At 38.4% G+C, this 18,035-nt stretch overlaps 1 protein-coding gene across 5 annotated transcripts; it reads right to left on the bottom strand.

Moving 5' to 3' along the window:
- Nucleotides 1–779: 779 nt before the first annotated feature.
- LOC140151460 (uncharacterized) lies at nucleotides 780–13,877 on the bottom strand. 5 transcript variants are annotated; one of them, XM_072173810.1, is made up of 9 exons: nucleotides 13,728–13,877; nucleotides 13,135–13,317; nucleotides 10,024–10,206; nucleotides 9,450–9,605; nucleotides 8,877–9,032; nucleotides 8,281–8,463; nucleotides 7,706–7,861; nucleotides 3,981–4,057; nucleotides 780–1,034 (listed from the first exon to the last, which is right to left on the bottom strand). In XM_072173810.1, exons 1-8 carry the CDS (start codon nucleotides 13,765–13,767, stop codon nucleotides 3,984–3,986), a joined length of 1,131 nt encoding a protein of 376 aa, XP_072029911.1. In that variant the 5' UTR covers nucleotides 13,768–13,877; the 3' UTR covers nucleotides 780–1,034; nucleotides 3,981–3,983. The 5 variants fall into 5 exon arrangements, with proteins under 5 accessions (XP_072029911.1, XP_072029909.1, XP_072029912.1 ...); XM_072173808.1 differs by lacking the exon at nucleotides 3,981–4,057 and adding an exon at nucleotides 3,734–3,904; XM_072173811.1 differs by lacking the exons at nucleotides 3,981–4,057; nucleotides 8,877–9,032 and adding an exon at nucleotides 3,734–3,904.
- Nucleotides 13,878–18,035: the final 4,158 nt, after the last annotated feature.

Genomic DNA, 18,035 nt, shown 5'->3' with positions numbered 1-18,035 from the left:
TAAGCATAATGTCACCTTTTAAATATGGGACGAATAACTTATTTGTACGAGTAACGGACTTATAAAACAACAGCAAAACAGTTCTGAACATGAGTTTCTGACACTTTTATTAAAAAGCATTTTAATTATACATATCAACGCTATTATTATACCAAGCTCTATAAACATAAATGCCTCGAATCGTGCGCAAAAACAATTACGGTATATTTATACAAGTCATAACACTCATGACTCTAGATGACATGTTATTTTAATTAGAAAAATATAGGCTTACACTGTAAATTAAAAATGGTTAGATTAAAAAATATCACCGGAGAAAACTTTATAAAACAAATCATGGACAAGGAATTTTAGTAAATATTACCACTAATTGAGTAACTTCAATTCCAAGTAATTTTTATACAAGTGAAATATTGTTACTACATTAATCTGTTTTTAAATATCGCTATATTTAACTGTCGATCACTATCTCCGTTGAATACCAAATTTTTCGGCAATTCCTAAACTGTAATCGATAAAAAACAAAACAAAAGAGAACCCTCAGTGATGTTCATGTATCAACTCCCAGGGTCTTTGGATGAGCACGCAATCATGAAATCTTCAAAAAGCAATTCTAAATTTATTTCGAACTGGCTTTCAGCCTAGTAAATTCCTCAGCCTCGTACGACATATATATGACGCGTGTCTTGTACATCAGCCTCGTACGACATATATATGACGCGTGTCTTGCTTGTACCGCCTGATAATACATGACAATCACTCGCGGAAGTAGTAGATAATAGGCATCAAGAATAGTAAATTTTAGGTAATACAATGCAAGCCTAATGCCTGTGCCTGGGTTGAATTGCCCAACTTTTCAGGACTTATTTTTTTTACTATATGTTAGTAACCACTTAAACCAATCTTGCTCTTCGCGTTACTTAAGATATTTCGCAGTCGGCTACAGAGGCGGTTTTATGGCGTAGCTGCATAACTTGTAGTCGTCAGGGCATGGAGCCTAAAAAACCTCATCCTCATCTGCGGTTGTTCAAACTCTGAAAATAAAAAATAAATATTTTAAACATTGCTATCATCAGTAGATATCACCTTAATTCAAACATTGTTATCATCAGTAGAATAGCATATAATTATATTAACATTGCTATCATCAGTAGATAGCATCTATAATTCAAACATTGTTATCATCAGTAGAATAGCATATAATTCGTCGCTGTTTTGGCATACTGTCGTGTGACAAAAAATGCCGTTTTGAGAAAATCGCATTTAAAGTTTTTCCAATTTTTGAAGACCCACTGGAGAGCACCAAAGTAAAATATGTTTATTATTATCAAAGAATATAATCAATAATATATTTGTCTTTGTTCTCAACTTAATACAAACTTTTTATTCATTCACGGTGGCCTATGGCGACGTATCATGATACGACTATGATACGACTGTATGCCAAAACACAGAATGAAGATTTAGGGGGGGGGGTGTTACATAAAAACATGTCGTATCATACTTATTAGTGCCATATCTCATTAACTAATTACATTTAGGTCTCAAAACTTTGTGAATATATAGAGTTTCATTCATAGATTTTGAAAGTTTATATAACTCATTTTGCCCCAAAATCGTCATACGACACTATGCCAAAACAGCGACGAATTATATTAACATTGCTATCATCAGTAGATAGCATCTAATTCAAACATTGTTATCATCAGTAGAATAGCATATAATTCTGACAATGCTAACATCAGTAGAAATCATCTAAAAATAGCATAACTATCATCAGCAGATAGCACCCACTTGTAACATAGCTATAATCAGTAGATAGCATCCAATTCAAACATTGCTATCATCAGTAGATAGCATCCAATTCAAACATTGCTATCATCAGTAGATAGCATCTAATTCAAGCATTGTTATCATCTGACAATGCTAACATCAGTAGAAAGCGTCTAAATCTAGCATAGCTATCATCAGCGGATAGCACCACTAATAACATAATTGCTTTCAGCAGATCGCACCCTCTTATAATATTGCTATCATCAGCAGATAGCATATTATTACAACATTGCTATCATCAGTAGATAGCACCCACTTACGACATTGCTATCATCAGTATTGAGATAGCACTCACTTACGACCGGGGGAGGAATTTACGGCTCATTCGTCGTGGACGGTCACATATAGCATACCGGTACCCAACACACATGATAGCAAGAAAATGCCATCTACTGATGATGGCAGCGTTATAATAGATTTAGATGCCATCTATGATATTATTGCTAGAAATAGATAATATCTACTAAAATAGCATTGTCGAAATTAGATGATATCTACTGATGATAGCATTGACAGAATTCGATGCAATCTACTGATGATAGCATTATCAGAATTCGATGCAATCTACTGATGATAGCATTATCAGAATTCGATGCAATCTACTGATGATAGCATTATCAGAATTCGATGCAATCTACTGATGATAGCATTATCAGAATTCGATGCAATCTACTGATGATAGCATTATCAGAATTCGATGCAATCTACTGATGATAGCATTATCAGAATTCGATGCAATCTACTGATGATAGCATTATCAGAATTCGATGCAATCTACTGATGATAGCATTATCAGAATTCGATGCAATCTACTGATGATAGCATTATCAGAATTCGATGCAATCTACTGATGATAGCATTATCAGAATTCGATGCAATCTACTGATGATAGCATTATCAGAATTCGATGCAATCTACTGATGATAGCATTATCAGAATTCGATGCAATCTACTGATGATAGCATTATCAGAATTCGATGCAATCTACTGATGATAGCATTATCAGAATTCGATGCAATCTACTGATGATAGCATTATCAGAATTAGATGATATTCTGTCGGTCCGTGCCACGTCACTTCCGGTTGATGATGCGATTCAAATTTGAGTGAAAACAAGTCCTTGATTTGATTGTTTTCTTGATGATTTCTGTCATTGGTGTTGTGTATATTTCGATCGCAAATAGTCAGTGGAATCAAACAAGTTTCTAAGTTTTCAGAGTGGAAGTTACTTACTTGATTTATCGTTTTATATAATGACAAACCGACAATTAAAGTCCATGGTCGAGTGTTGTTTTTTCCGAAATTGACAATGTTGCCACTCCAGTCTGGAGTGACTAGTCTCCTTCACAGCCGGTTCTGTCGTTCATTACAAACCGTGAGCCACGTGAAGCTTGGGCCCAAGACTAGAAGCTGGACCGACAGAATAGCTACGATAGTATTGTCGGAATAATAGATAACAATAAATTTTGGATTTATATAGCGCATTTTCCAGATGATTAAAGTGTAATTTCCCTGCCACTGATGAATCATCAGAATCGGATCGCATCAACAAGGCCGGTGGCAGCCGAAGCGCAAATGTAACATTAACCAATTGTTTATAGAACTAGATGCTATCTATATGGCTAATATTATTGTTAGATTTAGATACCGTCTACTGATGATAATATTGTCAAAATTAGATGACATCCACTGATCATCAGGGATCAAACAGTTTCGCTATATGACCATGCTGCTGGTGTTCTCACGTATCACAGGTACCCTAGTGTTTCAAAACGTTTTCATGACCGTTTATTAACCCGACATCTAAATGTTATTAAAACGTTTTGACCAAAGCCAAATACATAAATTTGTACAACAATTTTGCGTTTAGTGGGACACTGTTCAATTATAGTATACAAACCTGTTACAGCCATTTAGGTTTTACAATAGTAGTCATTATATCCACCCATCTTTCCCCGTGTGGTTTGCACACACTGTCCACGGCAGCTACTCCTACAGACTGACTTGATCATGCTGGGCTGTTTTAGTTTCTTCTTCATTATGTCCATTAACAATTCACGAGCTGCGTTCTCTGATCATGAAAATATAACAAATGGGAAATTTAAATTGTTGTATTTGCTGGGACACTTCTACTATTAAATACGAACCTCTCAAAGCAACTTGGTCGTGCTAGGCCGGTCCAGTTTCAGCATTCTGTCCATTAACAATACACGAACTGCGTTCTCTGAACGTGAAAACACAACGAATGGGAAATTTAATACAATTTTAGGCCAACGTGGTGGCACACCTAGAACTAGCTCTAGTTCCTCGGCTAGGATCGAGGCGCGTAGCGCCGAGACGTGCAGCGAGGCGCGTAGCGCCGAGCAGCGAGGCGCGCAGCGCCGAGAAGCGAGGCGCGCAGCCATGTCAGAGAGGGGTTGTCATGGTCTCATACAGGCACTGAACAAGTGCTAGGCACACCTTGATATACAGTAAGCAAAATAATTAGGTAGCAGCTGTGTTCACCTCTGTATATCCTAAATAAAGACAAATGTGTCAAAATTAAGACAAGCAGCCGGTGTCTGTACTCTTTAGCTCTGATTTAAGACCTTATTTGTTCAAATTGGTTGAGAATTAAACAAACGGTTATCCAGAACCTAATGAAGATGTGTTCTAATCAATGAAAGCACGACACTAGTTTTTCGTGTTAATCAATTAAAGCATGGCGCTAGTTCTCTTGTTCGCGAACGCTTTGTGTACAAATCCATAGGCATGCAAATGTAAACTGCAACTTTTAAATTTGAATCTTCCTTGGGTTTTTTGATCATTGTGTCTTTATTTCTTGAACAATTTCAACGAATGAGGTCTTAAATTCGAGCTAAAAGATGCAGCTATTGGCTGTTGGTTCCAATTATGACATATCTGCCTTTTTTTTATGATATACAGAGGGTGAACGTAACTGGTACCTTAATTATTTGGCTTACTGTACGTTCCACCTACAACCTACAAGTGCAAAATTGCTGGGATACTTACAGTTCAAAGACCTCCCCGCTCCCTGTGTTGCATTATACCAAACGCCTCAATTAAGAAATGCGCTACATATTTGCACCAACATATTGGTTGGTTGGGTCGGGAGGGGTTTCGATATGGGTTGGAATCTATTAAAATAATTATCATAATGGTGAACTTGACATGGACAGTGTGGACGGTTATATGTTTCGACCATGTGCGCAAAATATGCCAAGGAACTGTGCCCTTGACTGTAGGACCGTGTTCCCTTGTCAGCTTAAGAAGGGCTGACTTAATCCTGAACCATGGACAACAAATCTGTCTTTGACTTATGCCAAAACTCGCTTAGATATCATGCCCTGGTGGGATTGAAAACATGCCCGGATGTAGCCGCTGCATCTGCATCAACGTTTCTTTATCACGTGCACAATTTTGCAGGTGTTAGGATTAAAAGCACAAGCTACTATACTATGTCTTGTTGTCAGTTCTCTCAGTCTACTGTAGCTGCCTCCGACTTAGGACGGGTTGTGGTGGGTTAAGCGCTTTGGTCCCCGAAACATCCCTCTCCACTTGCAGCATTTATATGCAATGACCTTACAAGTTACAAGTATCTGTTCGCCTTTCCATCTTAAGTCACAAAGTTTTCATTTTACACAAAATCTAATGGTAGGAACAGTTGGTAAGATGTTACATACACCAACGTGCCAAGTCCATGCCCCTACTTTACCCCTCTTAAAATTGTGTCGATATATGGAAGAGTTTTCCATCTGGAACCATTTGAAGAAAGTGCAAGCTTCTTTCAAGGTATGTCCGGTCACAGGATCCTAGCTATATACTTCCATTGGTTGCACCGTTCCTCTTGGGCCTCTTCCACAGGAGTATCTTCCTCAGTATGCCATGTTTTTAATTTGTCTATCAGCTCAGGTATTGTACCAGATGAACTTAAAAATTGCACGTGTCGTTCCCATTTACAAATCTGGTGATGCTACTTTATGTAACAATTATCGTCCTATATCTGTTTTACCCGTGTTTATAAAATTTTTTGAAAGTATTATTCATAAAAGATTGTATAAATTTCTTGAATGTCATAATTTGCTTCATAATTGTCAATTTGGTTTCCGAAAAAAGCTCTCCTCTTGCATGGCACTCATTACCGCCTATGATAAGATTGCTACAGACCTTGATAAAAGATCACATACAATGGGCATCTTCTTGGACCTCTGGAAGGCCTTCGACACGATTGATCACATTCTTCTTGATAAACTACATCATTATGGTATCAGAGGAATTGCCTTCGAGTGGTTCAAGAGTTACCTTACCAATAGAACTCGGTATGTTTGTTTAGATGAATGTAACTCATCATATCGTAATATAACATGTGGTGTGCCCCAGGGTTCAGTCTTAGGCACTTTACTTTTCATCATTTTCCTAAATGACATTGCTTTTTCTTCTGATAAACTTGCTTTTGTAACCTATGCAGATGACACAAATGTTATTGTTTCGCATGCTAACCTCCCTGATTTAATAACTATTGTTAACCAGGAATTAGATAAGCTTTCTGTATGGTTTAAATCAAATAAGTTGTCGTTAAATGTAGACAAAACAAATTACATTATGTTTAAAAACAGGTATAGCAATCGTGTGTATAATGATTTAAATATTTTCATTGATGGAGTCAATTTTGACCGATCACTATGAATCGCGTTAAATTTTGATAAATCACAGCAAATTGAGGTAAATTTTACAAAATTGTTTCAAATTTTGGTCAAATGGCTAAAACCGCCAAAATCACCATGAAATCTCCTAAGAAAGCTTAAAATCTGCCAAATGGATGGAAATCGCAGTAAATTGCTGAAATGATGCTAAATTGTGCTAAATTTTGATCAACTACAGCAAACTGAGGTAAATTTTACAAAATTGTTTCAAATCCTGACCAATCGGTTAAAATCGCCGAAAATCGGCAAAGAATTTGCTAAAGAGCTTAGCTTAAATTCCAGAAAATGGTGATAAATTTAGCAAAAATAATGTGCGATTTACCGCGTTTTCCCATGTGATATGTGGCCTCATAATGTGTAGGTAGCTCTTAGAACCGCTCTTGATACAGAGTCCAGTGCCTTTGTAATGTCCTTATTTGTCAAGCCAAGGAATTTGAAGCATGTGTCGATGTTAGTGAAGCCATCTTCTACAGTCCTCTCAACTCTGGATTTCGTGTTGAGGTCGAGTACACACATTGACACCTGTATGTTATTCGTTGGAATTCTTGCCCGAAGAATGGCTCGCACTTCACTGCTAATTTATGGACAATCTCGCGAAAAACAGTCATGTTTCCAGTTATATCTTCCAGATCTTAGTAAATACTGGCAGCAGTGGAAAGTGTGCAACATCGTACAGTTATTGTAGCCATAAATAAAGCAAATTCCAAAGGTTTGTTTGTTCCAGATCTTCATGTTCGCTGATGTGGGTAATGTGTTTTCAGGTCATTTCAAGTAACCAAGAGTAGATGAGCTTGTTCCATCTGATGGATGTCTATTTGCGTAGCCGACCCCAGCATTGCCATGCTATACAGGAAACGTCTTTCACCACAGAGGACAGGGCATTTCTGCGTTCTTTCTTGGTCAAAAAGTTCGAGTAATGATTTAGTTTTTCATTTTTCGGCCATTTCGAGGGAAAGATTAGTGCGAAATGTAAAGCTTTCTTCAAAAACATGTGGTTTTTAAAAAAAAATTTTCAGTTGGCAGGCAAGGTTTTCTTTTGGGTTAAGTATATCAGGCAGAAGGTTAAATACGACTAAAAAGCGCAATGGAGGGCAGGCTTTACTAATGATCTACCATCGATCATGTCGATGGAAGATTTAAAAAATGGAAAAATAATAATAAATACCAACCCATTAATTCCCGATTGGTTTGTTGGTTTGGAGGGCACATGTAGTCATCTGTTCCAGAAGTTTTTCCCCTGATAGAATTCTCACATTCTACTTCGCACTTTGATTCACATCTCAGCTTGGAGTCCCCTTTCTTGAAGAGGTCCATTTTGTCGCTATCTGAGGAGGTAGAAAATAAAAGGTAATTTTGTTGTTAAATACAAAATGTTTCTCATCTGGCCTGGAAGTCAAAATTATCTTGGCCCATCGTACATCTCATCTTTGGTTTTGTCTTTGGCGTTAAGAGCGCCCGCTTAGAGTTCCGGGTTCAATTCCTGTTCGAATAATAATTTTTTTTCATGTTTCGGCCATCTCGAGGGAAAGGTTAGTGCGAAATGTAAAGCTTTCTTTCTTCAAAAACATGTGCTTTTTTTCCATTTTTTCAGTTGGTAGTCAAGGTTTTCTTTTGGGTTAAGTATATCAGGCAGAAGGTTAAATACGACTGAAAAGCGCAATGAAGGGCAGCCTTTACTAATGATCTACCATCGATCATGTCGATGGAAGATTTAAAAAATGGAAAAATAATAATAAATACCAACCCATTAATTCCCGATTGGTTTGTTGGTTTGGAGGGCACATGTAGTCATCTGTTCCAGAAGTTTTGCCCCTGATAGAATTCTCACATTCTACTTCGCACTTTGATTCACATCTCAGTTTGGAGTCCCCTTTCTTGAAGAGGTCCATTTCCTTTAACACGTTTAAGAGGGCCATTTTGTCGCTATCTGAGGTAGAAAACAGAAGGTTATTTTGTAGTTAAATACAAAATGTTTCTCATCTGGAAGTCAAAATTATCTTAGCCCATCGTACATCTCATCTTTGGTTTTGTCTTTGGCGTTAAGAGCGTCCGCTTAATACTTGAGTTCCGGGTTCACTTCCTGTTCGAATAATGATTTTTTTCTTCATTTTTCGGCCATCTCGAGGGAAAGATTAGTGCGAAATGTAAAGCTTTCTTCAAAAACATGTTTTTTTTTTCATTTTTTCAGTTGGTAGTCAAGGTTTTCTTTTGGGTTAAGTATATCAGGCAGAAGGTTAAATACGACTGAAAAGCGCAACGAAGGGCAGCCTTTACAAATGATCTACCATCGATCATTTCGATGGAAGATTTAAAAATGGAAAAATAATAATAAATACCAACCCATTAATTCCCGCTTGGTTTGTTGGTTTGGAGGGCACATGTAGTCATCTGTTCCAGAAGTTTTTCCCCTGATAGAATTCTCACATTCTACTTCGCACTTTGATTCACACCTCAGTTTGGAGTCCCCTTTCTTGAAGAGGTCCATTTTGTCGCTATCTGAGGAGGTAGAAAACAAAAGGTAATTTTGTTGTTAAATACAAAATGTTTCTCATCTGGCCTGGAAGTCAAAATTATCTTAGCCCATCGTACATCTCATCTTTGGTTTTGTCTTTGGCGTTAAGAGCGCCCGCTTAGAGTTCCGGGTTCAATTGCTGTTCGAAGAATTATTTTTTTTTCATTTTTCGGCCATCTCGAGGGAAAGATTAGTGCGAAATGTAAAGCTTTCTTCAAAAACATGTGTTTAAAAAAAAAAAAATTCAGTTGGTAGTCAAGGTTTTCTTTTGGGTTAAATATATCAGGCAGAAGATTAAATACGACTGAAAAGCGCAATGGAGGGCAGCCTTTACTAATGATCTATCATCGATCATGTCGATGGAAGATTTAAAGAATGGAAAAATAATAATAAATACCAACCCATTAATTCCCGATTGGTTTGTTGGTTTGGAGGGCACATGTAGTCATCTGTTCCAGAAGTTTTTCCCCTGATAGAATTCTCACATTCTACTTCGCACTTTGATTCACACCTCAGTTTGGAGTCCCCTTTCTTGAAGAGGTCCATTTTGTCGCTATCTGAGGAGGTAGAAAATAAAAGGTAATTTTGTTGTTAAATACAAAATGTTTCTCATCTGGCCTGGAAGTCAAAATTATCTTGGCCCATCGTACATCTCATCTTTGGTTTTGTCTTTGGCGTTAAGAGCGCCCGCTTAGAGTTCCGGGTTCAATTCCTGTTCGAATAATGATTTTTTTTCATGTTTCGGCCATCTCGAGGGAAAGGTTAGTGCGAAATGTAAAGCTTTCTTTCTTCAAAAACATGTGCTTGTTTCCATTTTTTCAGTTGGTAGTCAAGGTTTTCTTTTGGGTTAAGTATATCAGGCAGAAGGTTAAATACGACTGAAAAGCGCAATGAAGGGCAGCCTTTACTAATGATCTACCATCGATCATGTCGATGGAAGATTTAAAAAATGGAAAAATAATAATAAATACCAACCCATTAATTCCCGATTGGTTTGTTGGTTTGGAGGGCACATGTAGTCATCTGTTCCATAAGTTTTGCCCCTGATAGAATTCTCACATTCTACTTCGCACTTTGATTCACATCTCAGCTTGGAGTCCCCTTTCTTGAAGAGGTCCATTTCCTTTAACACGTTTAAGAGGGCCATTTTGTCGCTATCTGAGGTAGAAAACAGAAGGTTATTTTGTTGTTAAATACAAAATGTTTCTCATCTGGCCTGGAAGTCAAAATTATCTTAGCCCATCGTACATCTCATCTTTGGTTTTGTCTTTGGCGTTAAGAGCGCCCGCTTAGAGTTCCGGGTTCAATTCCTGTTCGAATAATGATTTTTTTTTTCATTTTTCGGCCATCTCGAGGGACAGATTAGTGCGAAATGTAAAGCTTTCTTCAAAAACATGTTTTTTTTTTTCATTTTTTCAGTTGGTAGTCAAGGTTTTCTTTTGGGTTAAGTATATCAGGCAGAAGGTTAAATACGACTAAAAAGCGCAATGGAGGGCAGCCTTTACTAATGATATACCATCGATTATGTCGATGGAAGATTTAAAAATGGAAAATGATAATAAATACCAACCCATGAATTCCCGATTGGTTTGTTGGTTTGGAGGGCACATGTAGTCATCTGTTCCAGAAGTTTTTCCCCTGATAGAATTCTCACATTCTACTTCGCACTTTGATTCACACCTCAGTTTGGAGTCCCCTTTCTTGAAGAGGTCCATTTTGTCGCTATCTGAGGAGGTAGAAAACAAAAGGTAATTTTGTTGTTAAATACAAAATGTTTCTCATCTGGCCTGGAAGTCAAAATTATCTTAGCCCATCGTACATCTCATCTTTGGCTTTGTCTTTGGCGTTAAGAGCGCCCGCTTAGAGTTCCGGGTTCAATTCCTGTTCGAATAATGATTTTTTTTTTCATTTTTCGGCCATCTCGAGGGACAGATTAGTGCGAAATGTAAAGCTTTCTTCAAAAACATGTTTTTTTTTTCATTTTTTCAGTTGGTAGTCAAGGTTTTCTTTTGGGTTAAGTATATCAGGCAGAAGGTTAAATACGACTAAAAAGCGCAATGGAGGGCAGCCTTTACTAATGATATACCATCGATTATGTCGATGGAAGATTTAAAAAATGGAAAAATGATAATAAATACCAACCCATGAATTCCCGATTGGTTTGTTGGTTTGGAGGGCACATGTAGTCATCTGTTCCAGAAGTTTTTCCCCTGATAGAATTCTCACATTCTACTTCGCACTTTGATTCACATCTCAGCTTGGAGTCCCCTTTCTTGAAGAGGTCCATTTTGTCGCTATCTGAGGTAGAAAACAGAAGGTTATTTTGTTGTTAAATACAAAATGTTTCTCATCTGGAAGTCAAAATTATTTTAGCCCATCGTACATCTCATCTGTGGTATTGTCTTTGGCGTTAAGAGCGTCCGCTTAAGGTTCCGGGTTCAATTTCTGTTCGAATAATGATTTTTTTTCATGTTTCGGCCATCTCGAGGGAAAGGTTAGTGCAAAATGTAAAGCTTTCTTCAAAAACATGTGCTTTTTTTCCATTTTTTCAGTTGGTAGTCAAGGTTTTCTTTTGGGTTAAGTATATCAGGCAGAAGGTTAAATACGACTGAAAAGCGCAATGGAGGGCAGCCTTTACTAATGATCTACCATGAGCGCCCGCTTTAAGTTCCGGGTTCAATTCCTGTTCGAATAATGATTTTTTTCATGTTTCGGCCATCTCGAGGGAAAGGTTAGTGCGATCTGTAGAGCTCTTTTTCTTAACAAACATATGCTTTTTTTTTTTTTTTCAGTTGGTAGTCAAGGTTTTTTTTGGGTTAGTATTACACTCTGCCCATTTTTGTTTATTTTTGCATTTTTCTCAAAATTATAGAGCATTGGTGACAAGTAAGATATGTATATTATGGGGGCAAGGACTACAACTACTGCACTGGAAATTTTATTTCAGCACAGACAGCAGTTGTGGAGTTACAGTCAAAAATGAGGGAAAACCAATATTTGATCAATTAATCAATAACTACTTGCCTTGAGTTGCTGAATTTTCAGTGCAGTAGTTGTAGTCCTTGCCCCTATAATATACATATCTTACTTGTCACCAATGCGCTATAATTTTGAGAAAAATGCAAAAATAGGCATAAAATTGGCCAGGGGTGTAGTACCCCTTAAGTATATCAGGTAGAAGGTTAAATACGACTGAAATGCACAATGGAGGGCAGTTTTTACTAATAATCTACCATCGATCATGTCGATGGAAGATTTTAAAATGGAAAATAATAAATACCAACCCATTAATTCCCGATTGGTTTGTTGGTTTGCAGGGCACATGTAGTCATCTGTTCCAGAAGTTTTCCCCTGATAGAATTCTCACATTCTACTTCGCACTTTGATTCACATCTCAGCTTGGAGTCCCCTTTCTTGAAGAGGTCCATTTTGTCGCTATCTGAGGTAGAAAACAGAAGGTTATTTTGTTGTTAAATACAAAATGTTTCTCATCTGGAAGTCAAAATTATTTTAGCCCATCGTACATCTCATCTGTGGTATTGTCTTTGGCGTTAAGAGCGTCCGCTTAAGGTTCCGGGTTCAATTTCTGTTCGAATAATGATTTTTTTTCATGTTTCGGCCATCTCGAGGGAAAGGTTAGTGCAAAATGTAAAGCTTTCTTCAAAAACATGTGTTTTTTTTTCCATTTTTTCAGTTGGTAGTCAAGGTTTTCTTTTGGGTTAAGTATATCAGGCAGAAGGTTAAATACGACTGAAAAGCGCAATGGAGGGCAGCCTTTACTAATGATCTACCATGAGCGCCCGCTTAGAGTTCCGGGTTCAATTCCTGTTCGAATAATGATTTTTTTTCATGTTTTTGTCATCTCGAGGGAAAGGTTAGTGCGAAATGTAAAGCTTTTTTTCTTCACAAACATGTGCTTTTTTTTCATTTTTTCAGTTGGTAGTCAAGGTTTTCTTTTGGGTTAAGTATATCAGGTAGAAGGTTAAATACGACTGAAATGCACAATGGAGGGCAGCCTTTACTAATAATCTACCATCGATCATGTCGATGGAAGATTTTAAAAATGGAAAAATAATAAATACCAACCCATTAATTCCCGATTGGTTTGTTGGTTTGGAGGGCACATGTAGTCATCTGTTCCAGAAGTTTTTCCCCTGATAGAATTCTCACATTCTACTTCGCACTTTGATTCACATCTCAGCTTGGAGTCCCCTTTCTTGAAGAGGTCCATTTCCTTTAACACGTTTAAGAGGGCCATTTTGTCGCTATCTGAGGTAGAAAACAGAAGGTTATTTTGTTGTTAAATACAAAATGCTTCTCATCTGGAAGTCAAAATTATCTTAGCCCATCGTACATCTCATCTTTGGTTTTGTCTTTGGCGTTAAGAGCGTCCGCTTAATACTTGAGTTCCGGGTTCAATTCCTGTTCGAATAATGATTTTTTTTCTTCATTTTTCGGCCATCTCGAGGGAAAGATTAGTGCGAAATGTAAAGCTTTCTTCAAAAACATGTTTTTTTTCATTTTTCAGTTGGTAGTCAAGGTTTTCTTTTGGGTTAAGTATATCAGGCAGAAGGTTAAATACGACTGAAAAGCGCAACGAAGGGCAGGCTTTACTAATGATCTACCATCGATCATTTCGATGGAAGATTTGAAAATGGAAAATAATAATAAATACCAACCCATTAATTCCCGATTGGTTTGTTGGTTTGGAGGGCACATGTAGTCATCTGTTCCAGAAGTTTTTCCCTGATAGAATTCTCACATTCTACTTCGCACTTTGATTCACATCTCAGCTTGGAGTCCCCTTTCTTGAAGAGGTCCATTTTGTCGCTATCTGAGGTAGAAAACAGAAGGTTCCCTTACGAAAATGGCACGCTTTTTTTGCAAGCGTGCAGCATGAATGCGCACACATGTCGCACATGTGCATATGAGTGTGCGCATGCGTGTTTTTGAAAAAACACGCATGCACATGCATGGTCTGCACGCTTATATAGCATGCAGGGCTGCATGCATGAAGGAGCTGCACGCTTGCAGGAGCTGCACGCTTGCAGGAGCTGCATGCACGCATGCAGAATATAGCTGCATGCTTGCAGGAGCTGCATGCGTGTTTTTTTCCAAAAACACGCATGCGCATGCATGCACAGTCTGCACGCTTATATAGCATGCAGGAGCTACACGCGTGCAGGAGCTGCACGCATGCAGGAGCTTGCCGCTTGCACGCGTGCAGGAGCTGATGATAATATACAGGTAATATGCATGTCTGCTGAATTCAACACTAACCTCATAGACTATGGTTTCCTGGGGAAAAGAATCGCAAAAACAGACTTTTGAAACTTACGTAATTCGATTTTTCTTGCAGAGACAATTCTTGATATGCTCAACATCAACAAGACAATGATCAAAACCCCTAAAATACACTTCAAACTTATAAATTTTCAAAGTTATTGGGAGCTTCTGAGGAGCCAGCACTTCTCTGATCCTTGGCAGTTGGTGACCTCTGACATCCCATACTGCACTGCTGCTTCCTGCAATTATGCGTGCAAGTGTGCAATGCGTGCGCTGCACGCTTCAAGTTTGCGTGCAGAGAATATTAGGTGTGCAAATGTGTGCACTGCACACTTAAAAAATGCGTGCAGGGAATAATGTGCAAGTTGCGTGCAGCGCACAGTTTATTATGTGTGCAAATATGTGTGAAATTGATACTTGCGTGCATTGCCTGCACGCACATGGCTAGTTCGCACACATGAACACGCTCTTGCTCGCTTCTGCACACTTTTGCACACTTATTTAAGCGTGCAGCACGCTTCGGCACACATATTTTTTTGCCTGCATTTTCGTAAGGGTTATTTTGTTGTTAAATACAAAATGTTTCTCATCTGGAAGTCAAAATTATTTTAGCCCATCGTACATCTCATCTGTGGTATTGTCTTTGGCGTTAAGAGCGTCCGCTTAAGGTTCCGGGTTCAATTTCTGTTCGAATAATGATTTTTTTTATGTTTCGGCCATCTCGAGGGAAAGGTTAGTGCAAAATGTAAAGCTTTCTTCAAAAACATGTGCTTTTTTTCCATTTTTTCAGTTGGTAGTCAAGGTTTTCTTTTGGGTTAAGTTATCAGGCAGAAGGTTAAATACGACTGAAAAGCGCAATGGAGGGCAGCCTTTACTAATGATCTACCATGAGCGCCCGCTTTAAGTTCCGGGTTCAATTCCTGTTCGAATAATGATTTTTTTTCATGTTTCGGCCATCTCGAGGGAAAGGTTAGTGCGAAATGTAAAGCTTTTTTTCTTCACAAACATGTGCTTTTTTTCATTTTTTCAGTTGGTAGTCAAGGTTTTCTTTTGGGTTAAGTATATCAGGTAGAAGGTTAAATACGACTGAACTGCACAATGGAGGGCAGCATTTACTAATAATCTACCATCGATCATGTCGATGGAAGATTTTAAAATGGAAAATAATAAATACCAACCCATTAATTCCCGATTGGTTTGTTGGTTTGGAGGGCACATGTAGTCATCTGTTCCAGAAGTTTTTCCCTGATAGAATTCTCACATTCTACTTCGCACTTTGATTCACATCTCAGCTTGGAGTCCCCTTTCTTGAAGAGGTCCATTTTGTCGCTATCTGAGGTAGAAAACAGAAGGTTATTTTGTTGTTAAATACAAAATGTTTCTCATCTGGAAGTCAAAATTATTTTAGCCCATCGTACATCTCATCTGTGGTATTGTCTTTGGCGTTAAGAGCGTCCGCTTAAGGTTCCGGGTTCAATTTCTGTTCGAATAATGATTTTTTTTCATGTTTCGGCCATCTCGAGGGAAAGGTTAGTGCAAAATGTAAAGCTTTCTTCAAAAACATGTGCTTTTTTTTTCCATTTTTTCAGTTGGTAGTCAAGGTTTTCTTTTGGGTTAAGTATATCAGGCAGAAGGTTAAATACGACTGAAAAGCGCAATGGAGGGCAGCCTTTACTAATGATCTACCATGAGCGCCCGCTTAGAGTTCCGGGTTCAATTCCTGTTCGAATAATGATGTTTTTTTCATGTTTCGGCCATCTCGAGGGAAAGGTTAGTGCGAAATGTAAAGCTTTTTTTCTTCACAAACATGTGCTTTTTTTCATTTTTCAGTTGGTAGTCAAGGTTTTCTTTTGGGTTAAGTATATCAGGTAGAAGGTTAAATACGACTGAAATGCACAATGGAGGGCAGTTTTACTAATAATCTACCATCGATCATGTCGATAAAAGATTTTAAAAATGGAAAAATAATAAATACCAACCCATTAATTCCCGATTGGTTTGTTGGTTTGGAGGGCACATGTAGTCATCTGTTCCAGAAGTTTTTCCCTGATAGAATTCTCACATTCTACTTCGCACTTTGATTCACATCTCAGCTTGGAGTCCCCTTTCTTGAAGAGGTCCATTTTGTCGCTATCTGAGGTAGAAAACAGAAGGTTCCCTTACGAAAATGGCACGCTTTTTTTGCAAGCGTGCAGCATGAATGCGCACACATGTCGCACATGTGCATATGAAGTGTGCGCATGCGTGTTTTTGGAAAAAAACACGCATGCACATGCATGGTCTGCACGCTTATATAGCATGCAGGGCTGCATGCATGCAGGAGCTGCACGCTTGCAGGAGCTGCACGCTTGCAGGAGCTGCATGCACGCATGCAGAATATAGCTGCATGCTTGCAGGAGCTGCATGCGTGTTTTTTTCAAAACACGCATGCGCATGCATGCACAGTCTGCACGCTTATATAGCATGCAGGAGCTACACGCGTGCAGGAGCTGCACGCATGCAGGAGCTTGCCGCTTGCACGCGTGCAGGAGCTGATGATAATATACAGGTAATATGCATGTCTGCTGAATTCAACACTAACCTCATAGACTATGGTTTCCTGGGGGAAAAGAATCGCAAAAAACAGACTTTTGAAACTTACGTAATTCGATTTTTCTTGCAGAGACAATTCTTGATATGCTCAACATCAACAAGACAATGATCAAAACCCCTAAAATACACTTCAAACTTATAAATTTTCAAAGTTATTGGGAGCTTCTGAGGAGCCAGCACTTCTCTGATCCTTGGCAGTTGGTGACCTCTGACATCCCATACTGCACTGCTGCTCCCTGCAATTATGCGTGCAAGTGTGCATGCGTGCGCTGCACGCTTCAAGTTTGCGTGCAGAGAATATTAGGTGTGCAAATGCGTGCACTGCACACTTAAAAAATGCGTGCAGGGAATAATGTGCAAGTTGCGTGCAGCGCACAGTTTATTATGTGTGCAAATATGTGTGCAATTTATACTTGCGTGCATTGCCTGCACGCACATGGCTAGTTCGCACACATGAACACGCTCTTGCTCGCTTCTGCACACTTTTGCACACTTATTTAAGCGTGCAGCACGCTTCGGCACACATATTTTTTTGCCTGCATTTTCGTAAGGGTTATTTTGTTGTTAAATACAAAATGTTTCTCATCTGGAAGTCAAAATTATTTTAGCCCATCGTACATCTCATCTGTGGTATTGTCTTTGGCGTTAAGAGCGTCCGCTTAAGGTTCCGGGTTCAATTTCTGTTCGAATAATGATTTTTTTTATGTTTCGGCCATCTCGAGGGAAAGGTTAGTGCAAAATGTAAAGCTTTCTTCAAAAACATGTGCTTTTTTTTCCATTTTTTCAGTTGGTAGTCAAGGTTTTCTTTTGGGTTAAGTATATCAGGCAGAAGGTTAAATACGACTGAAAAGCGCAATGGAGGGCAGCCTTTACTAATGATCTACCATGAGCGCCCGCTTTAAGTTCCGGGTTCAATTCCTGTTCGAATAATGATTTTTTTTCATGTTTCGGCCATCTCGAGGGAAAGGTTAGTGCGAAATGTAAAGCTTTTTTTCTTCACAAACATGTGCTTTTTTTTCATTTTTTCAGTTGGTAGTCAAGGTTTTCTTTTGGGTTAAGTATATCAGGTAGAAGGTTAAATACGACTGAAATGCACAATGGAGGGCAGT

Source organism: Amphiura filiformis, chromosome 4, assembly GCF_039555335.1.
Source record: "Amphiura filiformis chromosome 4, Afil_fr2py, whole genome shotgun sequence".
In the NCBI taxonomy this organism is placed as follows: domain Eukaryota; kingdom Metazoa; phylum Echinodermata; class Ophiuroidea; order Amphilepidida; family Amphiuridae; genus Amphiura; species Amphiura filiformis.
This window is presented reverse-complemented; position numbering and strand designations above follow the sequence as displayed.